Genomic DNA, 25910 nt, shown 5'->3' with positions numbered 1-25910 from the left:
AACAAGGTGTGACCGTATGACATGAGCATCTCTCTGTCTCTCTCTCTCAGCATTCCTCCACTTCAAACACAGCCTGTTCCCTCCCTGTACCCTGCCCACCTGTCTGCATGCAATTACACAGGGTCTAGTTCAGTAGTTTCGTACAACTTCAGCTAGTAGTCTAGCCCCCCATAAATGAATAAAGTTGTATGGACTTACCCCAACCTCCACGTGGTCTGACCCCTTGTCATCCTGCTTGTGAAGGATCTCAAAGTAGTACCGTCTGGATGAGATAAGGCTAGAGAGAGATAGAGAGAGCGTGGGAGAAAATGTTCCATTACAATTAGGATTTAAAATATTTGCCAGATGTTATTTTTCCACCTCATGAGCTGCGAGGAGAAAGCTGGAAATTGAGGCTACAGTGAAGGTTAATGCTTAGGAACCCAAGACTACTTACAAGCCAATATACAGTTGAAGTCAGAAGTTTACATACACTTAGAATTTCCGGTCACAACTTGAGGACTTGTTTACGTGCTGCTGTGCATTTTGTTGCTAACCTTACTTTGCTACCTGCCAATTTTACTGTTTTTACTTTTTAATTACCGTTTACATTTTTATTTTTTCCCCTCGCTTGACTTTTTTCATTCAACTTTTTCACATCGGACGCTTTATCTGGACGTGGTCCGCCTTCTAATTGCAGTCGCTGTACTCATAACATACAGGAGAATGATCACCTTATGGCAAGGATAGCTGTGCTACAAGCCCAGTTTCAGACACAATCGTTAGGCAAGGGTAACTTCAGTGTAGGAAAGGATGAAACAGCATCTGTGCCACTAGTTAGTACATATAGTAGTATAAATACCCTCGGACAGTCCCCGCAGTCTGACAATTTTCTCATGGTTTCTGGAAGGAAATGCTGTAGGAATGCTCAACCGGTGTCGCTCATTCAGCTGACAGAAACTTTCAACCGGTTGTCCCCATTAAGCAGCGAGTCGGAGTCAGAGGCCGAGCCTTCACTTGTCTCTACTCCTCCTGTTGCGGGGTCTGAGACGCCGAAGCCTCCCACCATTAGCTCTGACAAATTGAAAACCCTAGTCATTGGTGACTCCATTACCCGCAGTATTAGACTTAAAATGAATCATCCAGCGATCATACACTGTTTACCAGGGGGCAGGGCTACCGACGTTAAGGCTAATCTGAAGATGGTGCTGGGTAAAGCCAAACTGGAGAGTGTAGAGAGTATAGGGATATTGTTATCCACGTCAGCACCAACGATGTTCGGATGAAACAGTCAGAGGTCACCAAGCGCAACATAGCTTCAGCGTGTAAATCAGCTAGAAAGATGTGTCGGGATCAAGTAATTGTCTCTGGCCCCCTCCCAGTTAGGGGGAGTGATGAGCTCTACAGCAGTCTCACAACTCAATCGCTGGTTAAAAACTATTTTCTGCCCCTCCCAAAAGATAGAATTTGTAGATGATTGGCCCTCTTTCTGGGACTCAACCACAAACAGGACCAAGCCTGGCCTGTTGAGGAGTGACGGACTCCATCCTAGCTGGAGGGGTGCTCTCATCTTATCTACGAACATAGACAGGGCTCTAACTCCCCTAGCTCCACATTGAGATAGGTTGCAGGCCAGGCAGCAGGCTGTTAGCCAGCCTGCCAGCTTAGTGGAGTCTGCCACTAGCACATTCAGTGTAGTCAGCTCAGCTATCCCCATTGAGACCATGTCTGTGCCTCGACCTACGTTGGACAAAACTAAACATGGCGGTGTTCGCCTTAGCAATCTCACTGGAATAAAGACCTCCTCCATTCCTGCTATTATTGAAAGAGATTGTGATACCTCACATCTCAAAATAGGGCTACTTAATGTTAGATCCCTCAATTCCAAGGCAGTTATAGTCAATTAACTAATCACTGATCATAATCTTGATGTGATTGGAACTGACTGAAACATGGCTTAAGCCTGATGAATTTACTGTGTTAAATGAGGCCTCACCTCCTGGTTACACTAGCGACCATATCCCCCATGCATCCTGCAAAGGTGGAGGTGTTGCTGACATTTACGATAGCAAATTTCAATTTACAAAAAAAACGACGTTTTCGTCTTTTGAGCTTCTAGTCATGAAATCTATGCAGCCTACTCAATCACTTTTTATAGCTACTGTTTACAGGCCTCCTGGGCCATATACAGCGTTCCTCACTGAGTTCCCTGAATTCCTATCAGACCTTGTAGTCATGGCAGATAATATTCACATTTTTGGTGAATTTAATATTCACATGGAAAAGTCCACAGACCAAATCCAAAAGGCTTTCGGAGCCATCATCTACTCAGTGGGTTTTGTCCAACATGTCTCCGGACCTACTCACTGCCAGTCATACTCTAGACCTAGTTTTGTCCCGACCTAATGTTTTTCCTCATAATCCTGGACTATCAGACCACCATTTTATTACGTTTGCAATCGCAACAAATAATCTGCTCAGACCCCAACCAATTGAGGAACTCAATTTAACCTCGCGCAATACTCTAGATGCAGACGCACCCCTAAAAACAAAAAAACATTTGTCATAAGAAACTAGCTCCCTGGTATACAGAAAATACCCAAGCTCTGAAGCAAGCTTCCAGAAAATTGGAACAGAAATGGAGCTACACCAAAATAGAAGTGTTCCGACATGCTTGGAAAGACAGTACCGTGCAGTATCGAAGAGCCCTCACTGCTGAGCGATCATCCTATTTTTCCAACTTAATTGAGGAAAATAAGAACAATCCGAAATGTATTTTTGGTACTGTCGCAAAGCTAACTAAAAAGCAGCATTCCCCAAGAGAGGATGGCTTTCACTTCAGCAGTAATGAATTCATGAACTTCTTTGAGGAAAAGATCATGATCATTAGAAAGCAAATTACGGACCCCTCTTTAAATCTGCGTATTCCTCCAAAGCTCTGTTGTCCTGAGTCTGCACAACTCTGCCAGGACCTAGGATCAAGGGAGACACTAAAGTGTTTTAGTACTATATCTCTTGACACAATGATGAAAATAATCATGGCCTCTAAACCTTCAAGCTGCATACTGGACCCTATCCCAACTAAACTACTGAAAGAGCTGCTTCCTGTGCTTGGCCCTCCTATGTTGAACATAATAAACGGCTCTCTATCCACCGGATGTGTACCAAACTCACTAAAAGTGGCAGTAATAAAGCCTCTCTTGAAAAAGCCAAACCTTGACCCAGAAAATATAAAAACTATCGGCCTATATCGAATCTCCCATTCCTCTCAAAAATGTTAGAAAAAGCTGTTGCGCAGCAACTCACTGCCTTCCTGAAGACAAACAATGTATACAAAATGCTTCAGTCTGGTTTTAGACCCCATCATAGCACTGAGACTGCACTTGGGAAGGTGGTAAATTATATTTTAATGGCGTCAGACCGAGGCGCTGCATCTGTCCTCGTGCTCCTAGACCTTAGTGCTGCTTTGATACCATCAATCACCACATTCTTTTGGACAGATTGGAAACCCAAATTGGTCTACATGGACAAGTTCTGGCCTGGTTTAGATCTTATCTGTAGGAAAGATATCAGTTTGTCTCTGTGGATGGTTTGTCCTCTGACAAATCAACTGTAAATTTCGGTGTTCCTCAAGGCTCCGTTTTAGGACCACTATTGTTTTCACTATATATTTGACCTCTTGGTGATGTCATTCGGAAACATAATGTTAACTTTCACTGCTATGCGGATGACACACAGCTGTACATTTCGATGAAACATGGTGAAGCCCCAAAATTGCCCTCACTAGAAGCCTGTGTTTCAGACATAAGGAAGTGGATGGCGGCAAATGTCCTACTTTTAAACTCGGACAAAACAGAGATGCTTGTTCTATGTCCTAAGAAACAAAGAGATCTTCTGTTGAATCTGACAATTAATCTTGATGGTTGTACAGTCGTCTCAAATAAAACTGTGAAGGACCTCAGCGTTACTCTGGACCCTGATCTCTCTTTTGACGAACATATCAAGACTGTTTCAAGGACAGCTTTTTTCCATCTACGTAACATTTAAAAAATCTGAAACATTCTGTACAAAAATGTAGAAAAATTAATCCATGCTTTTGTCACTTCTAGGTTAGATTACTGCAATGCTCTACTTTCCGGCTAGTACTGAGATGCAGTGCCTTAGACCGCAGTGCCAATCTACACATCATTAGCTCTTAATACTATTATTCTATTGACCTATGCTCAGCGCCATCTTAAATTGCCATAGTAACGACTGATACTAAAGAGTCATTGGTAGGAGTGACCAAATTGTCTGTGGTATTGAGTTTTGGATAACATACCAGGCCACGAATTTCTCGGTGGCATCCCCCTTGTGTAACCGCGGAGAGTGAATAGAAGAGTGAGCAGCAGACAACGAAGATGGCAACAAGTAATTCAAAAGTGAACTGTAGTTCCAGGCTGTACTAATTGCTACAAAAACAATCCTTGTGTAAACTACCATCGGCTACAGGGACCCACAATGATGGGAAAAAGTGGCTCCAGGTCCTGAAGAAGAAGGATGTGCCAGCTCAAGGCAGGTTCTGCTGCAAGCAGAAGAAGACTTCATTACGAAGGGCACTTTTGATGTCGCAAGCGGGAGTTTCTGAATAGAAATAAGTTCAACATTGAAACCCTCCATTTGCCTCTCCATCTTCAACTTCAAGGGTTAAGGACCGACCATCATCGACAACATCAGTGACTTCAGTGTCAAGGAATGAACGGAGGAGGCGGCGCGAGTCAGTGAAGGTAAACTCAGCTAGCTATGCTGACATAGATTTGTTTTAGCCTGCAGCAGCTAATGTTAGCCAGTAACATTAGCTGTCAACAAGTGTTACTAGCTAGCTACCTGGTTTTGTTAGTGCCACCTTAGATACATGTGTTATGCATCACAATGACCCACAAAGATAATTAGTGGAAGTGTTACAAAGTTGGCAATATCCATAATATCATTAAACAGGCATCACATATTATATAGTATGCACATAGCCCACTGTTCAACAGTATGGATGGGGAAGGTCGGTTAGATGGGAGCTCATCTGCTATCCTGTTGTAGGACCATCCCAGCAGACACTCCTGAGTGCCCGAAGATAAAGAAAAGCAGTCACCTTGGGGGAGCGGGCTAGGGTTCAGAAAATGGAGAAGGAGCAGGCCATTCAAGTCCGAATCCAAAGATACACCCGTCCACAGAGGGAATTACAGTATAGAAGTCTTGATCGCTATGAAACGGTTGTACATTTGAATGTTTGAATATTATGTTACGTGGTACTTTTACATAATTAAATTTGTATGTATTAGCCAGTATTGCGTGTTATAATGTTTTATAGAACGTTCCAGGATGGCCCTGTTTTAGGGGGCAATTCAGTTGTTTTGGAAAACTGACTGGGGAGGCTGCTTTAGCCTGGTGAGCCCCAACCTGTCTAGCTAAGGTAACAACAGGGCAAGCCTGCTTGAGGCTCAGTTATTTCTTCTTTTTTTTTTATCACCGGTAAGTCTACTAATCCAGTTTGTCTTTGTAAATATCTTTACTGGATACCACTACTTGAAGACTAAACAAATATCAACACTTATGCCCCCAAACCTTCTGCCTCCTGCTGAATATCTGACCACATTTCTGCACTACTTATTTTACATGGTTTGTTTTTATTTACGACACCTTTGTAATGTATGCTTTTTGTCAAACAAAGAGACAACTTGAGTGTCTTAACATCCTCAACTAGCTGCTCAGTGTAGTTACCATTGCTTTCCACTAGATGGTAGCCTAAGCTAGATGGTGCGTGTTCAAAGCAGTTTTATCTTCCAAGCTAGTTTCTCTGGTTACACTTGAACATGTTGTTATAGTCGACAAAGCAAACTTATAATATTTTTAGAAACCTTGTCTTAGAATTATAATTTACAAAATGTATGGGAATGTTATTCATAATTTGAGCAGGTAAGATTGTCTAGTTGTTTGACATAATGTGTTATTACATAAGGCACCATTTACATTTTTTTTAACCTTAATTTAACTAAGCAAGTCAGTTAAGAACTAACTCTTATTTACAATGACGGCGTACACCAGCCAAACCCGGACAACGCCAGGCCAATTGTGCACCACCCTATAGGACTTCCAATCACAGCCGGATGTGATAGAGCTTGGATTTGAACTAGGGACCTCTTGCATTGAGATGCAGTGCCTTAGACCACTGTGCCACTCAGGAGCTAGAACAAACTCCATGTATAGTCATTTTATTTGGTAGTAGAGGCTAGATCCAATTGACTTGTTTTATTAACGCTCAAACCAGTGGAGGCTGCTGAGAGGAGGACGGCTCATAATAATGGACGGAACTGAGCAAATGAAATGGCATCAAACACATGGAAACCATGTGTTTGATCTATTTGAAACCATTCGATCAATTCCACCCCAGCCATTACCACCAGCCCGTCCTCCCCAATTAAGGTGCCACTAATCTCCTGTGGCTCAAACCTTATGTAGATGCCACTTGTATCTGGGTATGCGCACCTAATAGAAGAGACCACACACGAAGGGATGACGCGTCGTACACCTCTTCCAAGTCTCCCTTGTAGGATGAACTGGCGGTAAGCAGCCAGTCTGCTCTGCAAAGAAAAAAACATAAACTACTTTGATAGTACTTTAATCCACCATTGAAACGAAATCTCACTGTATTTATGAAGTTACATTTTCCCGGCTTTGATTCGAACCCTGGTCGTATAATCAAAATGTAAGAACTTTACCATCGGTAGTGATAGTAATTACTGTAGGGTGTATTCTAGTTCTTACATTAACCTCACCATTATTAACATTCCAAGATGGCATAGCAGTCAGACATCATTTGTCCTAGTCTTGTCGTGTCCCGTGTATATATATTTACATCTTTTATTCGCATATCTTTTTTATATATCTTTTTTTCTAAAAACTCAACTTCAAAACACTCTTCTGTAACCCGCCTCACCAATTAAAAAAAAAAAAAATTATTTACCTCAAATCTGAAATCCACAACAGAAGCTAGCCAGAAGTTCACTGGCTAACGTTAGTATTCAGCTAACCACGGTTGGTGGTCATCAGCTATCCTTTAGCTCAAAAGCTATCGACAGTTTTGTACAACGCGACTCAGACCAGAGCATACCGGACCTATTTTATCTCCATATCCCCGGATTTCTAGCTGGTATCCGAGTGTCTATTGGCTAACATCGGTCCCGGAGCAAACATCAATTATTCTGGAGCTAGCCAGCTGAAGAGTTCCATCAGCCACTCCTGGGCTACAATCACCTATCCGGACCCGTTTTACTGCCGATGCGGAGCCCCACCGGGCCTTCACAACTGGACTACCAACGTTATCTGTCCGAGGGAGTTATCCAACTGGCCCCTCTGTCGCGACGTAACCTGAACGTCCATCTGCGGCCCGCTAATCGTTAGCTGTCTTATCGGCTGCGATCTGAATAGGTTTATCGGACAATTTTCTTGGGCCACTATAACTATAACTATTTTGCCAAATGGATTGGTCCCCTCTAACACACGGAACCCCACTAATCTACCGACGGAAACGCACGAGGTGGCTAAAAACAGTCCATCTTCTGCCAGCTTGCTACCCATGGCCCGGCTAGCTGTCTGAATCGCCGTGACCCCAACCAACCTCACTACTCACTGGATGCTTATGATCACTCGGCTAAGCATGCCTCTCCTTAATGTCAATATGCCTTGTCCATTGCTGTTCTGGTTAGCGTTTATTGGCTTATTTCACTGTAGAGCCTCTAGCCCTGCTCATTATATCTTATCCAACCTTGCAGTTACACCACCCACACATGCGATGACATCACCTGGTTTCAATGATGTTTCTAGAGACAATATCTCTCTCATCATCCCTCAATGTCTAGGTTTACCTCCACTGTATTCACATCCTACCATACCTTTGTCTGTACATTATATCTTGAAGCTATTTTATCGCCCCCAGAAACCTGCTCCTTTTACTCTCTGTTCCGGACGTCCTAGGCCACCAATTCTCATAGCTTTTAGCCGTACACTTATTCTACTCCTCCTCTGTTCCTCTGGCGATGTAGAGGTGAATCCAGGCCCTGCAGTGCCTTGCTCCACTCCTATTCCCCAGGCGCTCTCTTTTGATGACTTCTGTAACCGTAATAGCCTTGGTTTCATGCATGTTAACATTAGAAGCCTCCTCCCTAAGTTTGTTTTATTCACTGCTTTAGCACACTCTGCAAACCCGGATGTCCTAGCCGTGTCTGAATCCTGGCTTAGGAAGATCATCAAAAACTCTGAAATCTCCATCCCTAACTACAAAATTTTCAGACAAGATAGAACGGCCAAAGGGGGCGGTGTTGCAATCTACTGCAGAGATAGCCTGCAGAGTTCTGTCCTACTATCCAGGTCTGTACCCAAACAATTTGAACTTCTACTTTTAAAAATCCACCTCTCTAAAAACAAGTCTCTCACCGTTGACGCCTGCTATAGACCACCCTCTGCCTCCAGCTGTGCTCTGGACACCATATGTGAACTGATTGCCCCCCATCTATCTTCAGAGCTCGTGCTGCTAGGTGACCTAAACTGGGACATGCTTAACACCCCAGCCATCCTACAATCTAATGCCCTCAATCTCACACAAATTATCAGTGAACCTACCAGGTACCACCCCAAAGCCGTAAACACGGGCACCCTCATAGATATCAGCCTAACCAACTTGCCCTCTAAATACACCTCTGCTGTTTTCAACCAAGATCTCAGCAATCACTGCCTCATTGCCTGCATCTGTAATGGGTCAGCGGTCAACCGACCTCCACTCATCACTGTCAAACGCTCCCTGAAACACTTCAGCGAGCAGGCCTTTCTAATCGACCTGGCCCGGGTATCCTAGAAGGATATTGACCTCATCCCGTCAGTAGAGGATGCCTGGTTATTTAAAAAAAAATGCCTTCCTCACCATCTTAAATAAGCATGCCCCATTCAAGAAATTTAGAACCAGGAACAGATATAGCCCTTGGGTCTCTCCAGACCTGACTGCCCTTAACCAACACAAAAACATTCTGTGGCGTTCTGCATTAGCATCGAACAGCCCCCGTGATATGCAACTTTTCAGGGAAGTTAGAAACCAATATACACAGGCAGTTAGAAAAGCCAAGGCTAGCTTTTTCAAGCAGAAATTTGCTTCCTGCAGCACAAACTCAAAAAAGTTCTAGGACACTGTAAAGTCCATGGACAATAAGAGCACCTCCTCCCAGCTTCCCACTGCACTGAGGATAGGAAACTCTGTCACCACCGATAAATCCACTATAATTGAGAATTTCAATAAGCATTTTTCTACAGCTGGCCATGCTTTCCACCTGGCTACCCCTACCCCGGTCAACAGCACTGCACCCCCCACAGCAACTCGCCCAAGCCTTCCCCATTTCTCCTATCCAGTCAGCTGATGTTCTGAAAGAGCTGCAAAATCTGGACCCCTACAAATCAGCCGGGCTAGACAATCTGGACGCTTTCTTTTAAAAATTATCTGCCGAAATTGTTGCAACCCCTATTACTAGCCTGTTCAAACTCTCTTTCGTGTTGTCTGAGATTCCCAAAGATTGGAAAGCAGCTGCGGTCATCCCCCTCTTCAAAGGGGGGGACACTCTTGACCCAAACTAGTACAGACCTATATCTACCCTACCCTGCCTTTCTAAGGTCTTCGAAAGCCAAGTCAACAAACAGATTACCGACCATTTCGAATCCCACCGCACCTTCTCCGCTATGCAATCTGGTTTCAGAGCTGGTCATGGGTGCACCTCAGCCACGCTCAACGTCCTAAACGATATCTTAACTTCTTTGGGATAGGTGGCAGTATTTTCACGGCCGGATAAAAAACATACCCGATTTAATCTGGTTACTACTCCTGCCCAGAAACTAGAATATGCATATAATTAGTATATTTGGATAGAAAACACTCTAAAGTTTCTAAAACTGTTTGAATGGTGTCTGTGAGTATAGCAGAACTCATATGGCAGGCCAAAACCTGAGAAGATTCCTTAGAGGACATTTTTTGTCCATTAAAATAACATCAAATTGATCAGAAATACAGTGTAGACATTGTTAATGTTGTAAATGACAATTGTTGCTGGAAATGGCTCATTTTTATGGAATATCTACATAGGCGTACAGAGGCCCATTATCAGCAACCATCACTCCTGTGTTCCAATGGCACGTTGTGTTAGCTAATCCAAGTTTATAATTTTAAAAGGCTAATTGATCATTAGAAAAACATTTTGCAATTATGTTAGCACAGCTGGAAACTGTTGTGCTGATTAAAGAAGCATTACAACTGGCCTTCTTTAGACTAGTTGAGTATCTGGTGCATCAGCATTTGTGGGTTCGATTACAGGCTCAAAATGGCCAGAAACAAAGCACTTTCTTCTGAAACTCGTCAGTCTGTTCTTGTTCTGAGAAATTAAGGCTATTTCATGCGAGAAATTGCCAAGAAACTGAAGATCTCGTACAACGCTGTGTACTACTCCCTTCACAAAACAGTGCAAACTGGCTCTAACCAGAATAGAAAGAGGAGTGGGAGGCCCCAGTGCACAATTGAGCAAGAGGACAAGTACATTAGAGTGTCTAGTTTGAGAAACAGACGCTTCACAAGTCCTCAACTGGCAGCTTCATTAAATATTAACCGCAAAACACCAGTCTCAACGTCAACAGTGAAGAGGAGACTCCGGAATGCTGACCTTCTAGGCAGACTTGCAAAGAAAAAGCCATATCTCAGACTGACCAATAAAAAATTGTATTTAACATTTTTTATTTCACCTTTATTTAACCAGGTAAGCTAGTTGAGAATAAGTTCTCATTTGCAACTGCGACCTGTTCAAGATAAAGTAAAGCAGTGCGACACAAACAACAACACAGAGTTACACATGGAATAAACAAGCGTACAGTCAATAACACAATATTTAAAAAAAAGTCTATATAGTGTGTGCAAATGGCGTGAGGAGGTAAGGCAATAAATAGGCCATAGTAGCGAAGTAATTTAAATTTAGCAAATTAACACTGGAGAGATAGATGAGCAGATGGTGATGTGCAAGTAGAAATACTGGTGTGCAAAAAAGCAGAAAAGTAAATAAAAACAATATGGGGATGAGATAGGTAGATTGGGTGGGCTATTTACAGATGGGCCATGTACAGCTGCAGCGATCGGTTAGCTGCTCAGATAGCTGATGTTTAAAGTTAGTGAGGGAAATATAAGTCTCCAGCTTCCAATTACCACTGTCAGAGTGGTAATTGGGTTCTTGGTCACCTACCCAGCTGTATGCCTCATCACAATCTGAGAGATCTACGGACAGTTTCTTGGACTTCATGGTATAGTTTTTGCTCTGACATGCACTGTCAACTGTCACACCTTATATAGACAGCTGTGTTCCTTTTCGAAATCATGTCCAAACAATTTAACTGGCCACAGGTGGACTACAATCAAATTGTAGTGAAATCTCAAGGATGATCAAAGAAAATTTGATGCACCTGAGCTCAATTTGGAATGTCATAGCAAAGTTGTGTTCCAAAAACATGTTTTCACTTTGTCATTATGGGGTATTCTGTGTAGATGAGTGAGAGAAAAAATTGAATTCAGGCTGTAACAAAATATACAATAAGTTTAGGGGTATGAATACTTTCTGAAGGCACTGTATATGGTATTGCGCATGTGTGTGTACATTTGCAGATGCGTGTATGTTAATGGTGATAGCAATCACATGGACAGAGAATGACATTCACTGGAGGGGGACGATGACATTGCCATGTTGCCTTCTGGTACACAAACAGACTGTCTCCTCAGGCATGGATGCCCAGGGCTCTGGATCTTATACATCACTGCAGGTGTGTGTGTATGAGAGAAAGGTGTGACTGTGTGTTTGTGTGTATATAGATGGGATTGCTGACAACATTACGAAAACGATGCACACACTTCAATGGGGCAGAAGGCTGGTTGTTGTTGAAAATCTGGATGGCCAGTTAGCAAGCAACAGTGACAAAAAACTGCCATGTGGGGAATTGTAGGTGGCTCTTTTCAGCTAATTGTATCATATTCTTGATATAATGTCTTGTTTTGAGGTGTTTTGACTCATGTCATGTCTATGCTAATATGGCAATAATTCGCTAGCTGCTACTGTAGCTAACCAACAACTGTAACGAGGTATTTAAGAGGCAAGTGCTCATTGTGCACATTTATTTATGTTTTCAATATTAGAGAAGAAATATAGTTGACATGTTGTCAACAATCTAAGCCAACCCTGTCTGTTTTGACCCATAGTTGTGCATGCGTCAGCTTTGTTGCTAAACAACCAACCCATCTATACCCTTCATTCTTGTGTTTGTGCGTGTTTGTCTGTCTGTCTCTGTGTGTGTCTTGCCTATGTGTGTGTGTCTGTGTCTGTGTGTCAGTGAGATACAGTATAAGGTCACTCCGGAGTCCCTCATGAATAGAACGTTTCTGCAATGCTGTGACAATGTATACATTAAAGTGCTCTCATGAAACTAAACCACCAAATTATGGTGTACTATACACCCATATGTCTGGGGCCCTATTTGAATACAGCAACAATACAATACAAATGTAACACAACACAATACAAACATACCTCATTAAGACCGGTGTCCGGTTTGAGCATATACAACACCAGCATAACACAAACATACCTCATTAAGACCGGTGTCCAGTTTGAACATATACAACACCAGCATACCTCATTAAGACTGGTGTCCAGTTTGAACATACACAACACCAGCGTAACACAAACATACCTCATTAAGACACCAGCGTAACACAAACATACCTCATTAAGACTGGTGTCCAGTTTGACAGCCTAGGAACAGTGAGTTAACTGCCTTGTTCAGGGGCAGAAAGACTTTTACTTTGTAGGCTCAGGGATTTGATCTAGCAACCTTCCAGTTACTAGTCCAACGCTCTAACCACTAGGCTACCTGCCACCCCTAGATAAATAAATGGACACTGAACTGTTTGTGTGCGTGTGTGTAATAGATTCTCCTAAATAACAGTGAGAAGAGTGGTTTTCTATTTTCCAAGGAAACATTTCATTTCCTGTCTATGTTTGGTGAGCTGGTGGTTTAGAGGTGTCTGACTCACTCTGCCACCCACACACACAGGTGCTGTCTGACATTTCACATAACTCCTGTCTGAGCCTGCTCTAGTGATAGATCACCTGCCTTGTCTCCTCTCTCTCAACTCTCCTATAACCTTACTACAACCACCCCTCACTAACGAGAAATCAAACAGACATTTTATCAGAGTCAGTTGTGGGCTCTGCGTGTGTGTGTGTGTGTGTGTGTGTGTGTGTGTGTGTGTGTGTGTGTGTGTGTGTGTGTGTGTGTGTGTGTGTGTGTGTGTGTGTGTGTGTGTGTGTGTGTGTGTGTGTGTGTGTGCGTGTGTGTCCGTGCGCACGTGGTTCTGCATGCGTGGGTTGGGCATTGACTCCCTCAGTGACTGTTTCACCTTGAGAGGTGCTGATCGATATTAAAATGAACGGCGGTGACCTTTGACATTTGCGTTGAGGAAAAAAAGCACGGCTGAGATCAGATCCAGGTTGTGTTTGATGTCACAGCTGGCATTTGGTCCAGGAGGAGCGGCTTTCTGTTGAACTGCAGGAAGGGGCTGACATTTTCCCCATTCCTCCTGACTTGGAGCTGTCGGCGGAGGTGTCGGGTGGGTGTTTGTGTGCTTGGTGTTAGAGGGAGAGAGAGGGAGAGAGAGAAAGAAAGCTAGAGAGAGACATGTATGTATCGGTAAAGACCTTTCATGGATCTTCATTGAATCGTTTAAAATAACCTACACTGATCATTAAAGAAAAACTATATCCCTTTAGATAATCTTAGAATGTTCAGAATCCTCTCCTCTGATTGTTCCTGTGCTCCTCTAAGCCAAAGCCTTAGCTGACAGCGCTGCTGTCATATTAAAATGCATAAGCTCCAATCAGATAATTCATGGCTGTTTTCATAGTCTTTCACAGTGTTTCACTTTTGCCTCAATGTCATCTCCATTTCAAATTATACAGTTTATACACTCGGCGAAGCCTCGTTCTCTGCTAACCTCTTTCTCATCATTCTGTTAAACAGATGCTACAGTAACATGATTGAGGGGAGGAAAGCAGAGTTTCACTCAAAGCCTCATTCAGGCTTTCAGGCTACAGCTTTATTAAAATTCTGCATGAACCCAATTACCTTGAATGGGTAGAGATAGGTCTGAGGGTAAAGGAGGCTAGTGTGAATTTTGTGGATTCATGCATATTGGCATGCGCAAGTGCAAACACACATGCTGCTCACTACATAAAGATTTGTCTATCTATGGCAGTGAATAAGAATGCTTATGTGTTTGTGCTGAAGCACCACAAGCACACTAATAACCAAGAAGGGCTGAATTAAATCAACTTTGTCTCAAAGCAAATCTGAAACTGCTCTGTTCACAAGTTAACAACCTATGCAGTGGAATGCAGTAACGTGTAGTTCGTAATATCACCAAAAGGTGTCAGCATCAGCATATATATTGAGTAGATTTACTACAGTGCTTTACAACAGTAAAGGTCATGCAAATAAACCACTTTGTGAACCTTGCAATAATAGTTTGTTATGACTAGAATGCGCTAGCTGTTCATTACGACAGTGTTTTCTTACTGAAACCATCATGTAAATTATACTGTTATTCAAAACAAAATGTATTGGCTATATATTTCAACTGCAAATGGCATGCGTTGATGACTGAAACTGTTCATGCAGGAAAATGCTTGCCACACTGGTTTTAGTCACACATGTTCTAATTTAGCTAGCTAGCTAGCCAACAATCTAGCAAACAATTAATGCAAGCGCATGGCTTGAATGATAGATCTGTGCCAACTGTCTTGCAGATTGCATATTTTGGAAAACTAACTAACATAATAAGCCCAGACAGTAACAGTGTTATTTTAGTTTCAAGGATGAATCCAGTGTTCACACTTAAATAACTCAGATTGTCAGCTAGCTAGCTTGGTTAACTTCCTTGCGGGCTAGCTAGCCAGCTAACGTTAACTACGTGAGAATGTGATGAGGACAGGGTTGCTTGCTTGGTGAAGTGTACTTTTGATTATTTACTTATTCAAATACACTATCGCTGGCTGTGGCAAGCTACTCACCATCAAACCACCATGCGTCCTCTCTCACGTCGTGACTTAGGGCTGAGTAATGGTCAATGAGTAGCTCGTAGACCACTCTCTTCAGGAAACCATTGAAACATTAAAAAAAAATGACCACAAATGAGCACACGTATTTGTTCAGTCTATGTATATAATATCGGTGCTTTATCTGTTGAATAAAAACCAATACAAATATTTCTGGGAAAGTCATCCGATTTATCAGTCAGGCTCTAGGATTGATATACCATTATGGGTATATATGGGTTTCTGATAAAGTCAGAGGCATTATGCTACTGATGCTAGTTCGTCAGTAATGGAGTGAACATTATTTATAATAAGGATTACATGGAGAAAATCGGACCACTCTGAAATGAAAATGGCCCCTCCCTTCAGCAAAATATATTTTACCTAAACCCTCCCTGAACGCTTAAAAAAAAGTGACCCTCCCCTATACACAAAATAATAATTAAAACAGAGCAGAGAACAGGTCTACTGTTTACCCTCACTTCTTAGACATACCAGAGCCTTAGATATGCAGTTTTAGAAATGGTTCTTCATCCTGTAAACATTACATGGCAACGCAGGGATTTTGATAACGCACAGGGCTGCGGGCCAGAAAGTTGTGGGTTCGCAGACAATTGTGTACAAGAGTAAGGGTGTAAAGATCTCCTTTATAGTAAAAGCATTGCAAGAATATGTCATCGTATTTGCAAGTCTGAGAAAAATAGCTTTTTATTAACATTTCATGCAACTTTACAGAATTGGATTATTTCCCAAGCAAAGTCAGCCTCTGAACGTCATGAAACAATGACATCCCCATGTGCATCGGAGTCATGTCTTTCCCGGGTTTATTACAGATTGTTTCTAGCATAAAGCATAGAGGACCAAAGCGCTGTTATAGATCACTTTATATATTGGTTTCATTTTCTTCAAAATCTTAAGCTAACAAGGGGTAGAGCTGTGCATTTTGTTTTTTTACATTTTCTTTAATAAAAGGTAGGCATGGTGGGTGGAGGAATTGACTGACAAATCTCTGGATATAGCAGCCTATAGCCTAATTTCATCTGTCAAACAGGTAGGCCTACCTCTTATTTCTTAAATAGGAAGAAATAGGCTCCAACACAAATGTTCCTACTTTCAGCACGAGGGTTCCTTTCTGATTGATTGTGGATTGATTGTCCCACAGCTGCTGCTTCAAGTTTCAGCACCACAATCTAAGTCACTCGAATCTGGCTTATTGTGAGGTCAATAACTCTGATAAATACATCATGGGCAAGAAACATATTATTTTTTATAAAATCAACTATAGTAGTAGCAAGCTATCGAAATTGACCTCCGGTCCTCCTATTCGCGCTCTCCTTCTCAAACTTAACAGAATGGAAGAAACCTTTGACTCTCCTCCTGAACTGCCACCGTAGCCCTACACACCACAGTCATTGGTTAAGAAGCACACAAAACATTTTTTGATCAGCATGATCAGAGCAGGCCGAGGCTCAGGGTTGGAATATCCATTGCAGTTGTTACGCAACCTAGTTGTATTTACATCATCCCAGCAGCTATCTTAGAAATATAAAATTTTGCTCTGTGCTTCTCTGAGCATGAATTTCGTAGCCTATATCTCATAATTTCTTGGCTTGCAATGTTTCGCAAGTTCACTAAAGTAGGGGCTATCAATGAGTAGTCTATCTTAAGCTATTCTACATACATCAGACCAAAGACTGAACACACATATCTTTCATAGTGATGGAGCTTACAGCATCTGCTATTCCCAGGTGGTCACCCATCCAAGTACTTACCAGGCCTGACCCTGCTTAGCTAGCAAGATCAGACAGGGTGGTATGGCCACAAGCGTATGTTTTATCCCCATTTTCTCCCCGAATTATAACCTTGGCTCATCACTGCAACTCTCCAATGGCCTCCAAAACATGATTTGCCTGGCCTCTTATCACACTGGTCGCTTATTCCAGAAGTCAGCCACACCAATGTGTCGGTGGAAACACTGTTTGACTGATGACTAAATTCAGCTTGCAGGCTCCCGGTCCTGCCATATTGAGTCGCTAAAGCACGATGAGCCAAGGAAAGCCCCCGGCCAAACACTCCCTTTCACCGGACGGTGCTGGACCAATTGTGCGCCGTCCTGTCGGGCTCGCAGTTACGGCAGGCTGTGACACAGCCTTGGATCGAACCCCAGGCTGTAGTGGCACCTGAGCACTGCGATCCAGTGCTTTTGAGCACTGCGCCACTCAGGACCCAAATGCGTAAGTTTAATTATGTCTAAATGTGCAATAAAAAGTATTCTGTCTATAGCTTATTTAATGAAACCCTGGCTGTTAATTTCCAGGCAATAGATCACAAAGCAGGGCATCCTTGATTCCACACTGAGGTAAACTTTTGGGAAATGGCAAGTTCACTTTCTCATTCGTAAACGCCCAAGTGCAAACACTGTTCAGCAGCTCAAATCAGCAGGATGGTAGGCATTTTTATTAGGAGGCACGTTTACCGTGGATCACTAAAATAATGATTATGATCACACTTCTTCAATTTAAATATTATGAGGACACCTATACATTTGGCAGCCAAGCATGAGTTATCAGTGTAACCTATTATCGGCTAAACATGACATTGAAATATCTTCATGCCTAGAATAAAATCCTCCAATCCAGGCTTCCGGCATAAGAATTACAGGGGGCAGTTTGTAAAAATGAAATTAGATAATGTGTACGTGTAGGCTATACGCAGCCGTTTCAGTGTGTTTTGGGAGCCGAGCAAGAGTCGACTCCTTCGACTTCAACGTCAGAAGTCGGAGTCAGAGTCGACTCCAAAAATCCTGGAGTTGTGCACACCTAATGATAGAGCCAACTTAAAACGGAAGAGAGAAGCACCAGATAAACGAATTACTTTAAACCTTATCATCATGGTGAGCAAGTTGGAAAGAATAGGATATGAGTGTAATGTGTCTAAGAGTGTAATGATATTTTCGTTATTTTTCTATGACGTTTGGGTTCCCTGTGTTGCCAACCAAAAATGTTTGGAGAATGTGAGATATATGGTAGCCTAGTCTTTGGCATTTTGTAAGGATTTATTTATGGTCAAGAAGTGTTGTGCTTTGCCGCTGCATGCAGAGGGAGACTCTTACGCTAGCCAAATTATTTTAAACCTTTTCTTTACGGTGAGCGAGTTATACAGCAGAGGATATGAAACACCAAGTTAAGTGGAGTGTAATGATATTATTGTTGTAATTTTTTTATGACGTTTTGAAATGATAGTTTAATTCATTTATAAAAAACATTAGCATAGAAGCTAACGTCGGCTAATGTTAGCTCCAGTCAAGCTAGCCTGTCGTAGTCATGGCGATAGAGGACTCATTGTAATATTGTAACTTGCTTTTGTTAGGGATATGTTGAGAATTACATGATGCAAATACAGTGGTATTTTCCTGCCATGGAACAGTAGGACAATGAAAAAAATACCATGGTACTGTGATGTTTTTTTTGGTTACTACCGTGGCAGGAAAATATCATGGTAATGACCAAAAAAACATGATAGTACCATGGTATTTTTTTCATTGTCCTACTGTTCCATGGCAGGAAAATACCACTGTATTTGCATCATGTCATTCTCAACATATCCCTAACAAAAGCAAGTTACAATGTTACAATTATAGCAAAGTGTTTATTTTGTTTTGTTTCACAGCTGGTAGCTAATCATACAAAGAACTACGAATACTATAACATATATTCTACCTTGTGCAATGCGCAGCAACAGTTCCTGGCTGGGGAGCTGGGCGCACTGTGTTTCAAGTGTTGAACATTAACTTTTAGAAGCGCTGCACACAGGCATAAATGTAGGTCTAATTTACTTGAAAGTCTACTAAAGTCAGATTTTGTTCTTGTGTTTCTTGGCTATTTACATTATTTACAACTGACAATGCTACTCTTCTACATTTCTAAATAGCAAAAAAACTAAAAAAGTATTTGTAAAAAGCTATTAATTATCATCTTCTCAAAAATACATTTTCATCATGTCATTCTCAACATATCCCTGAACTCTGAACATTTGTTGGAGTCCTCTGTTGCCATGAATACGACAGGATAGCTTACATTTACATTTTAGTCATTTAGCAGACGCTCTTATCCAGAGCTTAAGATGTTTGTTTTTTTGTCAGCACATTGACGATATGTTGTTAAAGAGATGATCTAACATGCTGACCAAACCGCTCACGCGTGTCTGCCTGCGTGAGCCATCTGCGCATGTTGATTTTGTACCCCCTCACCAGACATGATCGGGACACGCAAATATCAAAACAAACTCTGAACCAATTATATTAATTTGGGGACAGGTCAAAAAGCATTAAACATTTATGGAAATTTAGCTAGCTACCTTGCTGTTGCTAGCTAATTTGTCCTGGGATATAAACATTGGGTTGTTATTTTACCTGAAATGCACAAGGTCCTCTACTCTGACAATTAATTCACAGATAAAACGGTAAACCAAATATGTTTCTCCTCATCTCTCCTCCTTCCTTAAGGCTTATTTTTCTTCTTTGGACTTTATATGGCGGTTGGCAACCAACTTTACAGTGCATTACTACAACTGACTGGAGTGTGGATGTCAGTTCATCTTTCAATCACCTACGTGGGTATATGCTCCTAAAAACCAATGAGGAGATGGCACGTGGGTATATGCTCCTAAAAACCAATGAGGAGTTTTGAGAGGCAGGACTTGCAGTGCGTTGATCTGTCGAGCGTCACAAATAGAACCAAGTTCTATTTTAGCACCTGGCCACGCAGATGCTCCCTGTCGTGCAGGAGCAGTGTGGGTGCAATGATTGAATAACAAATGTGTACATTTATTTTGCAACGCTCGCACACTTGACGTGTCCGGTCTGGTCAGCATATAAGAATGCATAGAGCACTTTAGTGATTATTTTAAGCAACTTTACCTTGCTGTATTTTTGTTCTGCTGCTAATGTTCTCTGTATATATTTGTATTGATGGCTGTCAGCCCTATGACTTGATGTGCTAGCTAGATCATTGTATTCACTATAACTGTGTCTTATTGTGATCCATGTGGATTTTATATGTTCAATGTTGTTTTTTATACTCCTTTGCTGTAAAACCATTTGCAGCAATAAAATTGAAACTCGAACTTGAAGGAGCAATTAGGGTTAAGTGCCTTGTTCAGGGGCACATTGACATATTTTTCACCTAGTAAGTTCTGAGATTGGAACTATCGACCTTTCTGTTACTGGCTCAGTGCTCTTCAGGCTACCTGCTGCCAGGAGCTAACGTTAACTTCTATGCTAACTGACTTTTATAAATTAATTAAACTATCAAAACGTCATAAAAAAATTACAACAATAATATCATTACACTCCACTAACTTGGTGTTTCATATCCTCTGCTTTATAACTCGCTCACTGTAAAGATAAGGTTTGGCTAGCACAAGGCTCCCTCTGCAGGCCGCAGTAAGCAAAACATCCCTTGACTAGAAATACATCTTTACAAAATGCCAAAGACTACCATATATTTCACATTCTCACACATTTTTGGATGGCAACACAGGGAACCCAAACATGAGCAAAAAAACTGTACTATTAATATAGAACGTATTCCGGATCTGGTTCCGGATCTGGTTCCGGATCTGCCAGAGTGGCCCGCCGTTCCGGATCTGCCAGAGTGGCCCACCGTGCCGGATCTGCCAGAGTGGCCCGCCAGCCGGGCGCAGCAAGGTTCGCCTGCCAGCCTGGCGCAGCCAGAGACACCCGCCAGCCAGTCGCGTAAAGAATCGCCCACCATTCGGGCGAGGTCAGGGGCGCCACTTAAGTGGACTACGTCAGGGATGGAGCGGAGTCCATCGCAAAACTCCCTGATCTTTTCAAAAAGATATGCTCTTCGAGCTGTGTCCAGTCCAGGTAGTGTTTGTACAGACAGACCATCTCTGGGAGGAAGAACATCCGGGTTGCGCAGCAGCTGAAACCTGGTCCCGACTGAGTCCGAATGCTCTTTGGCATCAACAACACCAGGCTCCAGAGCATCGAAGCTGTAAAACAGGGAAATAGACAAAAAATTGAAATCTAACTACAGTAAGTGGATGGTTCTCTAGTGTCTAGACATATACACATGTTCATTAAACATAATATGGCTGTAATCACCCCCAGACACACCTGGCTAAATTGATGGGTCATGTAATCATCTGGCGAAGTGAAGTCTTTTGTTAAAACATGTAGCTAGCTAGCTAGCTAAACAATTAACCATAATACCAACCCATACAGTATAGCAACACAAACGGATTGTCATAGCTAGCCAACATGCATGAAATTATGCAGTATGAAAAATATCAGATCATACACGTAGCTCGCTAGCTAACTAACAGTAAGCTTTATTTCATTTTCAATGAAAATGACTTTCTGTCAAAATTTGAAATGTATAATATCTGAAAATGTAGCTAGACTCTTACCCGTATACATGGATGAGTGCTTCACGGGAGATGGGAACTCCTTTGATTAGCTAAGTAAGAAGTCCTCTGTCGTTTGCGTTTTATTTGTACAGTTTGCTTGGGCCGTTGTATGAAGTCATTTTGGTTCACACTGAAAGTGTGCAATGCCATAAGAATTCTGAGTTCTCTTTTCAACTCTCATTTGCAATGTAACTTCAGAATGTTCTCCATCTCCTTCTCATTCTCCGCTTCCAATGGGCATACATGCGGTAAATAGGTCAATCAAAAACACGTGTGGGAAAGATCCCGAATCTCCTCAATGCCCCCCAGCAAAATTAGCCTACATTTAGGCCTATGTCTATTTTATCAACAAAAATAGTGACTAAAATATTCGGAAAACACCTATTTTTCAGTGGAAATTGAGGAGACTATAACTAACTAAATAGACCCAGAAAGAAATGAACTCAACAAAAATGATTTCTCATTTCAGTTGACTAAACTGAGATTAAATTATCTCGATGACTAAAATCTGACAACTAATTTGACTGGACAAGGACGCGCCACACCTTGCACACACAGCCTACTTCAGCTGGTGCGCTATGGGGGAACAAGCGATGAGTGTGGGCAGACAGGCTCCGCTCAGGCTCCAACTCAGATTATACACATCACGCAGGTGACTCTCTTGCTTCCACGTGGCTAACCAGTCACCGCCAGCTGTCTAATTAGCTACCTTTTGACTGGTTAAGAAACACAAGCTGCATTATGAAATTAACCTCTTGTCGTTTGCCTAGGATAGGGGGCGCTACAGCGAATTCTGAAAAAAAATTGTGCCCATTTTAAACGGCCTCCTACTCAAACTCAGAAGCTAGGATATGCATATAATTAATACTTGTGGATAGAAAACAACCTAAAGTTTCTAAAACTGTTTGAATGGTGTCTGTGAGTATAACAGAACTCATATGGCAGTCAAAACCCCGAGACCGATCGTAACAGGAAGTGGAATTCTGAATTGCGGACTGAACTTCATCAGTTTGCCTGTAAATCACACAGTGAGCAATGGTTCATTGAGCACTTCCTCTTGCTTCCACTAGATGTCCCCAGTCTTTACAAAGTGATTTGAGCCTTCTACTGTAAAAACTGAATGAATGAGACGCAGTGGAACGTGGTCACACGGAGAGGGCCATCACCATTATGACGCCGGCGCCCCTGGCTACCCTCCCCTTTCGAAACGTTTTGAAACACAATGCAATCGTCCCCCTTGAATCTTATTGGAGCTCTGGTTGAAAAAGGCCCTAAAGATTTATGTTATACAACGTTTGACATGTTTGAACCAACCTAAATAAAAAAAATATGAATTTTTTCGAAAGTGGAGTCCCGCGCACGACGGAACTTTTGGTGCAGCCTTCAGAACGCGCTAACAAGAACAAGCTATTGGAACATAAAGGATTAACTTTTTCGAATGAAAATACATTTGTTGTGGACCTGGGATTCCTAGAAGTGCTTTCTGATGAAGATAATCAAAGGTAAGGGATTATTGACAATAGTATACAAGACTAGATTTGATATGTGATTGTTCCAAGGTGGCGCTGACCTGTAACGGTAGACTATTTTTCTGAGTATCGCCTCCCCTTTTATCGCAAAGTGTGATTACCCAGTAAAGTTATTTTTAAATCTGGCATTACAGGTGCTTTCAAGAGATATTCATCTATAAATCTTAGAATGACAATATTACATTTTAAAAATGTTTTCGAATAGTAATTTAGTAAATTGTAGCGCTGTTTCACCGGATGCATTTGAGGGAAAATAGTTAGTCAACGTTACGCGCCGATGTAAAATGCTGTTTTTATATATAAATATGAACTTTATCGAACAAAAGAATGCATGTATTGTGTAACATGATGTCCTAGGGGTGTCATCTGATGAAGATTGTCAAAGGTTAGTGCTGCATTTAGCTGTTTTTTGGTTATTTGTGATGCGTGTGGTTGGTCGGAAAATGGCTATGTGGCTACTTTTACGATATACTCCTCTAACATAATCTAATGTTTTGCTTTTGCTGTAAAGGTGTATCGATAAAACGATATAACATAGTCCTATATTTGAAAAAAATAATAATAATAATTTCGTTATGCTAATGGCGCTAGGATTTTTCGCTGGATGTCCGTCCCAGCCCGACCAGGGGTTAAAAACAATAGCAGCATTGAGTTTAATAGTAAAACAACAGTAAAACAACAGTCTAGCTATGTGTTTTTCTCCCTTAAGTGTAGAAAAGTATGCCATCTTTGAATTTGTAGTCTCATTTTCCCCACCACATTTCATAGCCAGGTTATATGGCCAACACAGCCAAGGCCCCTCTTTCAATCTGAGAAAATGTCATGATTCTAGCCCTTACCATTCAAAAGATAATACCGGCACAAATTATTTTCTTTCTATGGTGCATTGGCGTGCTGCATATGTGGGCCATTCTACAACTAGGCTACTTCCAGACTGGACCATAAACAATTTTTTCAGGCTACACCTTGTTCAGTCCTGTTAACTCATTAGCTATCTATAGCTAACAACCTGGGGTGCATTCAGCAGCATGCAACGTTTTGTAACGTTCAGATAGAATATTTCTATGTCGAACTAACGTGCCTCTCTGGCATGTTGAATAAGGAATAACGTCAGCTCTATTCATTACCAGTAGCCTATATGCAAACATTTGGTGGCAGAGAAAGAAAGGATTAGGGATAGCCAACAATTTATTGACAAAATTCCTCTTGCCATTGCACTATATCTGACTGGGTAAATAACTTTATTTTGAGCACTGAGACTCAGACTCGACTCTTGACTCGACCAGTGGTGACTCGAACTTGGACTTGAGCACAGGGGACTTGGGACTCAATTCAGACTCGAGGTTTAGTGACTTGACTACATCACTGGGCGAAACAGTCATTAGCTCCCATTCAAAGTCATTAGCCCCTGTTCTACTTTTGGACATCAACGTAGCTGCGGTGTCTGTGGAATTTTGATAACAATTGCAATGAAGCGACCAAGTGATGGAGGTGCAACCCATAATACTTTGCAGAACCATCTGGTGATTGTGCTACTCTCTCTCGCTCTCTATCTGTCTCTCTCTGTCTCTCTCTGTCCCTCTCTCTCGCTGTCTGCGCTTGTGTGTGTCTGTTTGTTTTGTATGTAATATGCACTATGTAAGCTGAATTAGGAATTTACATGGCCAGATCATTCTTATACATTATATTACTATAAAATCTATGTTTGTCATATTTCTCCTGTTTTGAAATTAATAGGATATTATACAGAAAAATGTGTTGGTAGGACAAGGCTATGTATGTTTCTGCACATGGAAGTCAGTGGTTTATGTTTAATATAGGTTAATGAGGCAATACAAATGTGATGTGACTGAAATGAAAGGGAATTTAGTTACTAAAATGGCCCACTGTTTGTCATTTTGACAATAACTAGACTAAATCATTATTCAAATTAGAAAAATGTGACTTAATGATATTTTAGCCAAAATTACTAAGACTTGACTACATTTTTTTTAAAGTGTCAAAATTAACACTGATTTAGGCTATTGTTTATATGTGCACTGCACACTATGTTGAAGTAAAAATCAGAGTACAATGCTTGTTGAGAGTTGTAGCAACACTTTTGCAGTTCTCCATGGCTTTATCTTTCAAAAAGGCACATGAAAGTTCACGTTCAAGAAGTCATATCTGCAAAGATCATTATTTTAATGAAAAAAATTGTGGGTTTTTTTACTTTAAAAATGCCCCTCCTCTAAAGTAGTAATGTCTGTCATACACCCCCGTTTGCGTGCTGCTGCATCACAAATACAGTATAGTGGCTGGTAGATTGTTTAATCAACTGTACCTGCCACAGTGGCTAGTGGACCAAAAAGTGTGTTTCATGCCCTGATTATAACACATTTCCATGTTGAATTTGGATTCTTGGTTTCATTTAGTTCTGTACATTAGCTAATGTGTGTATGTGTACTCACAGGGAAAAGCTACAGAAGCCTATCCTTCCTCTTCCGCGTGGGGTTGTCTACAATGAGGAATTGTCGCTGAAACCTGTCACCACCATAGTCATTCATGTGGCATGTTTAATCTAATAACTTGATGCTGTAAATTATGTTTTGCTCAGTAAGTGTACACATTTTTCACTTCTGTGCAGGTGTTTAAGTTGGTTGTAAGCTCTGAGACAAAAAAATTAATAAAAAAACGTTGACTGTCTGCTTCTAGCTTGTGTAGTTTAGTACCAGTCAAAAGTTTGGACACACCTACTCATTCAAGAGTTTCTTTATTTTTACTAATTTCTACATTG

At 41.6% G+C, this 25910-nt stretch overlaps 1 protein-coding gene across 1 annotated transcript in view; it reads right to left on the bottom strand.

The window, feature by feature from the left end:
* b4galnt4a (beta-1,4-N-acetyl-galactosaminyl transferase 4a) overlaps positions 1–25910 on the bottom strand; it is a 497908-nt gene that overhangs the window by 103192 nt on the left and 368806 nt on the right. Inside the window, exon 8 of the mRNA XM_014123877.2 lies at positions 199–277. Coding sequence (XP_013979352.2) covers positions 199–277 — 79 coding nt within the window. The remainder of the gene's footprint in view (positions 1–198; positions 278–25910) is intronic.

Source organism: Salmo salar, chromosome ssa10 (assembly GCF_905237065.1).
Source record: "Salmo salar chromosome ssa10, Ssal_v3.1, whole genome shotgun sequence".
Taxonomy (NCBI): Eukaryota; Metazoa; Chordata; class Actinopteri; order Salmoniformes; family Salmonidae; genus Salmo; species Salmo salar.
This window is presented reverse-complemented; position numbering and strand designations above follow the sequence as displayed.